A 9,012-nucleotide genomic window follows, 5' to 3' on the forward strand; every position below is an offset into this window, starting at 1 on the left:
TTCTTGTATCTGAAAACGAGAACAGCTGCCGCGAGGTGTTCCTTTCCTCTGAGCATGGTTGTTTACAGTAAAGAATACCAGGCTTTGATCACCCGCTTGTATTTACTAAATTGATTCCAACATCTTTGCCAGTGGGCTGTATGGATTCTCAGCGTGAGATGCTCCTGCTCATTTGAAGTGGTCGAGATTGTTTTTCAATGGATTTTTCCATTATGCTCTGTGCTATCTTTCTCCAAAGCACAATTTGTTCCCTGGGCAGTGCTCCTTGTCCAACACAATATGCAGAACCGTTTTATATCTTGCTCAATACTTTTGGTTTCTTCCCGTGATGCTTTATCTCCATTTATTCTCTCATCTCAACCCAAGTTTCCTTTTACAGCTCTCTTACATGTAACATTATACATTTGGTAGCAACTGTTATGTATGGTTTTTTCTCCCTCACCCTCCCTCTCTTCAGTGTTAGAAGTCTGGATGCAGTCAAGACTCCTCAGGGAAGATACAATGCCTTTTTCTACAGGTATTCCTCCCCCCCTTTTTGTTTGTACTGAAAGTTGGGATGCTAAATGGTATGGACACAGTAATCCTGCATGCCCTACAACTCCTGCATGAATACCCCCAACGAAGGAGATCACTACCATTACACACTGTTTTTAAACAGAGATATTTAAAGCCCAACAGCAGGGCTGGACAAATCAGCACATCTATGATAGAGAGGAAAGGAGCCCACATCCCCAAGCCCCAATTTAAAGCTTCGTCCACTAAGACAGCTGTAGCAAATTGATGGTTTTCCCCCTTCTTCATGTCAGAGCTCACCAAAAGACACACAACCTTACTGACTGAGCTGCAGACTGTGGAAGAGCACGTAAAGATTTACGACAGTTAGTGCAGCAACACAACACCCAAGACCTAGTGGGGTTGTGCATCTCACAATACTACTCACTCACCAAAACATTATTTCTCAAGGAAAAAAAGAGCAATTTTGGCTCTCTTTATTGTGTTACTTGTTTTTAACTGTATCACAAACTGCATCTCTTAAATAAGCAACATTCACTAAACTAGACACAAGTACTGAAACCCCAAATGTACTTATACCTCTGGTTAAGGTTTACTTCCAAGTGTGATTAACTGATACCAATACACACTTTAAGTGGGCTAGCACATTCAAACAAACAGCAACTGAAAGAAAAAGCTTCTAGAGTTAGGCAACAGCAGGCTGCAGAAATACAGCAGTTTTCAAGCAGGAAAACCAGAAAAACATGAAATTAAAAGAATTGTTTTCTTCCTGAAGTTGTACATCATCTCCCACAGCAAAAGTTTCCAAGTTAGCAGGTTTGAGGTGATGCGCATGTTGAGCTATGCCAGGGAATCTACTGTATAGATCTAACCCCTTTTCCAGCAACTAGAAAATCTCAAGTTACAAATCCACAAGCAAAGCCCAAACATTTCACTTTAAGTTTTCTAAGCTCACTATTTTAAAAAGCAAAACAACAAAATCTGCCCCACCCCATCTTGAGAGGCATTAGATGCAGTTTTTCCAGTCAAAAAACCCCAAACAACCAAAACTAGGCCCCAGGACTGACTTCAAATGAAAACCTGGCCCCTCTAGCCTCCCCGGGATAGGGGCATATTTACACTGCTTAGTTATTCACCACTGCCATTACTCTTATTAAGATCCCATTACAGAACTGGGGCTCCACTGTAGCCTGTTCACCTTTCCCACTGTTTTTCCTTCTGTAGAATATGGATAGTACAAAAGCCTTACAAAAGCAGACTAAATTTATGACTACAGATATGCAAATTTGACAGAATAATATTAAATATTTAATTAAGTACCAGTCTAATTAAATACTGCAGGTTTTGTATTTGTTACAGGCAGGAACAGCTTTGTATTTTTTAAATCCTCAAACCAGGCTGTATATAAGATGTATCCTGTGCTATGTTACACTCTTCCTTTCACTAGTGAGCAGCTGCATCTAGTTCTGTAAGAATCAGCATGCTGAAAACATACTTGAATTGCTCTTATCTGTCTGTAGGCAATAGCAACACGCGTAACTTTCAACTTAATGACAGCATATCCAATATACAGCAGTAGGTAGTTTTGATCAGGAAATCAACAGCTATTATGTGGCAATAAATAGCATTCTACAGCAATGCAAGGCTGCTAACTCAGAATTACAGCAAATTACTCATCGTTCAACTCCACGTTCACACACTGAACCCTACATTATCTGGTGGTTGCTTGCCCTTCCCCCCCAGTATAAAAAGAGTTGCTGGTATTTCTACAGTGCTAAGATAAAGAGCGTTCAGTGATTCAGTGTGCAAAGACAAACCCCACATTGGGGATGACAGGTCTCTTGCTGCTTCTGATCGCAGCATTCACGTGGCAGCCACCGCTTACGCTGAAAAGCAACATTACGTAATAAGTTATTTTCAGTTTCCTCATTGCTAATTTCTTCCCAGTTGTCCAATGCTTCCTCATTGCTGTCTGCTTCAGAGGCAGTCACCACTTGCCCCGAGAATGCAGAGTAGCAGCAGAAGCAAAGAAGTGACTTGAGCAAGTAAGTGTGTCAGTGGCAGTAATAGAGTCAAAGACCCATTTCTGAATTTCAAACAATAATAAATGCTAATATCAGATATTTGCAGATTTTTTTTATGCTGCAAACATCAGAGTTTACTTATCCCTTTACTTGCTTTGTAAAGGGTGGTAAACTAGCCAAGTAGTGATACAAACGTTTAATTCCCATTTCTGTTAATTAGAACAGATGGCCACCACTGTATTCACATCATTGTCTAGCACTGTCTCCATGGAACTCTGCTAATCCAAGTGCGTCTGTCTGAGCCTTACAAAAAACACACCAAGAACATAAAAGCTTGAAAGCAGGCGCAAGTTACACAAATACTCTTAATATATTTTCCTTCTGAATTCCCTTGAGGCACTAAGGCCTGTGTAATCAAGGCAACAAATCAGACTGAATCAGACATATTTATGAACAGAAAAGCAAGCTGAGAAATTAGTATTTGAAATCAAGGAAACACACATCAGTACACGTAATTCTAGAACAGAACCACCGGTTGTGCAGCAGGAGCGTTTCTCATACAAAATCCGCACTTTGAGCTGTGCAAAAGGCCGCTGTGACCGCCGAGCAGAGCACTCGAGCGTCCCGCGGGGCCGGGCCGGGTGTCACAGAGCCGTGGTTGGGACGCGACTTTTCCGCGGGGCGCGCTGCCCTCTGGCGCTACGAGTCGGGAAGGGGCTGGCTGTGGGAACCGCTCCTCGTCTTCAGCTGTGACTGGGCGATGTCTGCCAGGGCACTCTGGATCTTCTCCAGCAGCAAATCCCCACGATAAACTACCTCTTCCAGACGGGCAGCTGCCTCATGGTTTTCTTCTTCTAATCGATGCAGGCTAGCGGCCTTTAAAATAAAAGGGAGAAAAGTGAGGATCTTCAAGTAGAATACAAAATTGGCTTTGCTACTAAAGGATGGTGATGGAACAGCCTGTGCTCCCTAGTAAGGAGGAAGATTCGCTTTTAGCCCCTGAACTACATACTAGCAACTTGCCATAGGTTGCAGCCTACAACAGTACACATCCAATTGCACTAAACACAACCCCCCCGACGCCAGACACAGATGGTAGCTTCTTTCATACTACAACTCACAGCTCAGTGCAGCTTTTCTGGACAAGAAGTGAGAATTCATCCCTCTCCCCACTCCCTTAACTGAAAAGTGCTCAGCAAGATATAAGCATAACACAGTTCCAACCTCCCTGCCCACAGCAGAGGATTTGGAACTAGATGATCTTTAAGGTCCCTTCCAACCCAAACCATTCTGTGATTCTGTAACTTATTTAAACCTTTCTGCTAAATAGCATATTTCAGGTGAAACTATTATCTAACCTTTTTTTTCTTCAATACTTTGTTTCAGAACCAAACTGCTTTTCAGTTGGACAAAATTTACTGAAATATAACATTTTAACTTAAAGTATTCTAATACTTTAAAATATTTACCAAATTTAAAACTACTAAAACTTGTTCTAGCTGGATACAGAAGAGGCAAAACAAAATAGTTTCAAACTGGTATTTTTTTCAAAGCAGCTATACAGGTCCTAAAGAAGTCATGCTTAAGGTAACTGACAAATTCTATCCACATATTCACCTTCTGTTGTGCAACACTGATGTCCTTAGCGACAGTTAATACACACATGAAGGACTTGATAGCCCTTGGAGGAAAGGTCAGAGAAGGAAGATGGCAAACATAGAAGTTTGAAATTGAGAAGCCAGCTCAGTTCCGTCAGTCTTGGTTGTTAAATGCTTGACTGCAGGTAAGGATTTGAGCAGGGTATGTATTGCCAACTTCACCACAAGGGAACCCAAAAGGAATGGGTAAATTGTACTGGGCATTAGTGTAGCAGCCCCTTTTATCATTTAAGGCAAGCCTCAGATTTGAAACATGCACCAAGACAACCTTAGTACCAAAAAAATAAAAACCAGGTTGGCCTAAGTACACTCTATTAGCCAAGTATTGGTCTACTGCTTCTCAAAAAAGCCTATACATATTTCAGTCTTTCAAGCACCTTCAAAACAGGGTTTTTTTAAAGAACATCAGAATATTTATCTTTAATTCTGCACCAAATTAAACAACAGAAAATAAAAAAACTAGCATCAGGAAGTGATGGAAAAAAATCAGAAATTCTGGTGAATGCAGATTCTGCATTAACGGAGCAAGAAACTGAGTACCACCTCTCAGGCAAGCATGTCCCTACCGGACAACAAACTCCTCTTTCTGGAGCACCCTGCTTTCCCTGCATCAGCTGTCACTACGATCAGACCCTGCTCTATCACGGAAGAAGCCTGTAATTTGCCTGCAGCAGGAAAGCTGTCCTCAGCTACTGAACACGCAGTTACACAGAATTACACTGGTGTTAACAGGCCCAATTAGTATGTTCAGCAATTGCAACACTTCCAAATTTAACCTCCCCTGTTTAAAACCAAATGTGATGTCACTGTCAAGTCATTTGTATTTGGCCCAGCAAGCACCTCTAATGTTAGTCTTTGTAAAATGCCTTTGAATAGTTACAGATTATCAACTCGGGTGAAAAACCTTCAGGTAATCTTAAAGCAGTTCCAAGGTTCTCAGAGAAACATCACTCTGCATTCTGAAAAGAAAATACTTGGTGCAAATCTAGCAAGCACTTAGACAAAAAAGAAAAAAAAAAATGCTGTTTAATAGGCAAGATCTGTAGAAATAACAAAAAATCCCAAACCCCAAAACCAACACAGCCGCATTCTTTGAACTTTGGGTCCAAGGCATTTTTTGGAAGTCAGAAACAGCTGAGTGTTGTGAAAGGATTCCCAAGCTGTTTGCAGCAGTTCAGCTCCTGTAAGGCAGGGAATGGAGGTTGTGATACTGGCTGCACCTGCTAACAGCTGCCTGGCCAGCAGCTGTTTTCTCTTCCCAAACTCTTCCTAGAGTACCTGTGGTCTAAAGAGAGAAGGAGCAAGAAACAAAAGCACCGAGTTTGGCTGGTCCAAAGAAGGACACCCTATTACTGAGAATTGAAAGCACTGTTTTGTGACAGAGCTGGAAAACTTAAAGGTTACCCTGCAAACCTTTTAGTTTGTGTTGTAAACACAAAGTTTGTGTTTACACAAAGTAAAGTGTTGGTAAAGTGTTGTAAAGTGTTAGTTCTGCAGCTACAAAATAAAACACGCTTCTAGTGAGTGAGAGGATGTGAAAGATTATCCAAGGGAAACATAACAAAAACCAAAACAACAAAAAATCAAAACAAAACAAAAACAAATAAAAACCCCACCAGCACAATGCCTCAGTCCTGCTGCATCTGTTGTATTAATATTTTAATAGCTGGGGAAAAAAAAAGGGTAGCAATTTCCAGTATTGCAGTGTTATGATAAAAGTACTGCTAAATAAAAACTAAAACCACATTCTAACAGAAAACTAAGTTTTAAGATTACACACAGTGAGAATACTTATTTAGAACCAGATGCAAGTTCAGTATTTCCACTAAGCCTATACAGTACTCACAGGCTACCCCTATGAAAAATTCAGGCTTATAACAAAATCATTGTTCAAGATTACATGGCCTGGAGAGTAAAAAAGGTGTTTTAAAGCAGAAAGAAGCTTACCTTCAATTATGTTCTGATATTTTAATAAAGACCACTCTTACCTGCAAAGCTGCTGTTGATTCTTCACTCGGCAGGGAATCTATTAGAACATCAATATCTTTTGCAGTTCGTGCAATCAATGCTGCGAACAGTTGGGCGTACTCTGCAAGAAAAGACAAGTCAGCCTACTCAGTACAGGATCAGAAATCAGCACAGCTCCGTACACACAGCACAGAAAGTGCTGCAGACTAGAAGGATGCAGGTGTTAAAAATTCTCCTACGTGAACAACAGCATTGCAACTGATAGGAACTCAATTATATTACAAGAAGATAGTTTGATTCCAATCCTAGATTAAACAAGGTAACTGGTTATACAAAGGGCTGGGCTTTGTATAAATGAGAAAATAGCCAGAACTCCATCATGGTTAGCCAGTTAAGAAATTACTTAATACCAGCAGTAAGCATCCTAGTCACTACATAAAGTATTGAGAAGTATCTAGAGACTCTAACTTTTTGATCTTTGCCTTGAAATCTGCCACTGCACTAAAAAAGAATACAAAGATAGTGATTCAAATAAGATGGGTTATTTAAATCATGCTAAGCCACAGGTCACTGGTGATATAATTTGGGGTTTTTTAGTTTAAAGAAAAAGAATTCCTATTCAGCCATAGAAAAAGTGAATTTGCCCCTGAGAAATGGAAAAGCATTGGAAGTTTATAACAGACCTTACTTTAGCTGCTACATCATTGAAAGAACTGCATGGACTTTTAATAAGAGGCACCATAAACCAAACCTCCCCATATGGAATTGCATCCATTCGATTTGAATTAAGTTCATTACTACCACTAAAATACTGGAACTGCCCTTTTCAATTTATAATTTAAGTTCTTAGATATTTGTTTATATTGCTTGGTTCCTGAATGATTTGTGGAAGCAAGAGCAAACACCTGCTAATGGCAAAAATCTACAGAAGACATTGACATCCTCAAAGGTACACTTGGAAAAAAAAAAAACCCCTAACAAGAAAAGCAACATGTCCACTTAAAGCTTACTCAGGGTCACCACAAGGTTTATCTATAAAGAATTTTAAGGCCTTCTTATTAAGATTTCAAATATCTAAAGACACATAACTGGTATTTTTGGTTTTCCTCATCAGCATGGCTAACTTGGCTGTCTGATTTTACTGAAGTCACTGTACTCAGAATTTTAGGAAAAGATAAGTCAAAAGAGCAGTCAGTCATGACCTACCATTTTAATACCTTAACAGAGCCTCTAGTTCCTGGCACCACACGGGTGCCTGCACTTGGGAGAGCAGCAGAGAAAATGAGGAAGCAAACGAGCCTTTCAGCTGGCTCTCCCAACTAATCCAGTGTCCGAGAGCAAACCGCCACAGACCACCACTAAAAGAACTAGTATTCACATGTCCTAGAAAGTGCACCGCTGCACTCCAAACTCCCTAATACCCTAACAGACAAACCTCCTCTGATACAAGATATATGTAAAATATTCTTGGCAGGGGGAGGGGAGATGGAAAAAAAAAAGGAAAAGAAGATAGAAGATTCAGGATTAGAATAATACGGTTATTTAAATAGTAACTTGAAATTCTCAAATCAGAGCAAGCTTTTAGCTTGCTTGTTAATTTCAGTGTCTTAGATCAATGAAAATGATCTAAGTGCTTCTTGTGTCTCTCAAAAACAGAACATCCAACAGCAAAGCCACAAATGCCAATGGGGAGATTCAACATGACATTATTCCTTAATTAACCACCTAGGCAGATAATACATGGAGAAACACAAATAATTAAAAGCTTATGACACAGAGATTTTTAAACATATATGATTTCATAAAAACACTCTTTCTAAAAAGACTTATTGGAAGTAATGGACAACACCCTAACAACTTCTTGCAGCTATTAAAATGGTTTACACCTGTAGAGCTACTGTATCTGTGCAAAGAAGTCAGCACAAAAAACACTGCAATGGTTAACAATTAAAATTATATTTTCACGGTCACAGTCTTATGCAGCAAGTACAGCTGACATCAGTTTATGAATTCACCCTCTCCACCAGATACCAGTGAAATTGTCTGCATGAAACAGAGCACATATTTTGTGTGTTATAGTGCGCTATATCAGAACACGTTCACATTTTGTCAGGAGACACAGAGAGACAGACTTGCCTTCCGTTGGGTTAGCAGGCTGATCTTTGTTTATTGCTGTCTGGATGTTGCTGAAGGAGGCTGGGGGGCCACACTGCTGCAGCACTCCAATGGCATTACAGAACTGGTCTGCGAGCTGCAACCAGGAACGAGATCGTTAATTTATTTCAACAGTAAAGCTAACTCCGCTCTATTTCGCACCTCCGCCCCCAGCCCGGCGTTAGGTGGGAGCACACCGCCGCTAACTCGCGGCGATACCCCCACCTGAGGGCTGCGGGGAGAGGAATCGCTCCCCCTCACGCACACACGGCCGCGGGGGCAGGAGGGGACGCGGCCCCGCACTCCCTGCCGGTAAGAAGGCAGACGGGCGCCTCACCGAGTTGACCGCGTCCTGCAGCTGCGTTAGTCGGTCCGCCATGGCACCGCCGTCACCGCCCGCTCGCCCGCCCGCCGCGCGGCAGCCAATGGGGCGCCGCGACGTTAGAGGGGCGGGAGAGGGACGAGGGCGTGACAAGGGCCGCCTTCCGGTGGAGCAGGGCGAGGCTGGCGCGCCCCCTGCAGGCCGGGAGGTGGCCGTGGGCCGGAGGCTGAAGCTGCGCCGCCCGGTGCTCAGGCGGCGGTCCCTCGGCACCGGAACGCCTCCTTGCTTGTCTCTGGGAGCAGTGTACAACTTCCACCTGCCCCCAGACGGCGACCTCTCTTCATCGCCAGAAGGGTTTCCTGGCTGGCAGCCG

At 42.1% G+C, this 9,012-nt stretch overlaps 1 protein-coding gene across 1 annotated transcript; it reads right to left on the bottom strand.

Annotated features, from left to right (window-relative positions):
- Positions 1 to 958: 958 nt before the first annotated feature.
- Positions 959 to 8,786, bottom strand: MED21 (mediator complex subunit 21). Its single transcript, XM_030481114.1, has 4 exons — positions 8,655 to 8,786; positions 8,300 to 8,414; positions 6,184 to 6,284; positions 959 to 3,413 (listed from the first exon to the last, which is right to left on the bottom strand). Exons 1-4 carry the CDS (start codon positions 8,694 to 8,696, stop codon positions 3,237 to 3,239), a joined length of 435 nt encoding a protein of 144 aa, XP_030336974.1. The 5' UTR covers positions 8,697 to 8,786; the 3' UTR covers positions 959 to 3,236.
- Positions 8,787 to 9,012: the final 226 nt, after the last annotated feature.

Source organism: Strigops habroptila, chromosome 3 (assembly GCF_004027225.2).
Source record: "Strigops habroptila isolate Jane chromosome 3, bStrHab1.2.pri, whole genome shotgun sequence".
Taxonomy (NCBI): Eukaryota; Metazoa; Chordata; class Aves; order Psittaciformes; family Psittacidae; genus Strigops; species Strigops habroptila.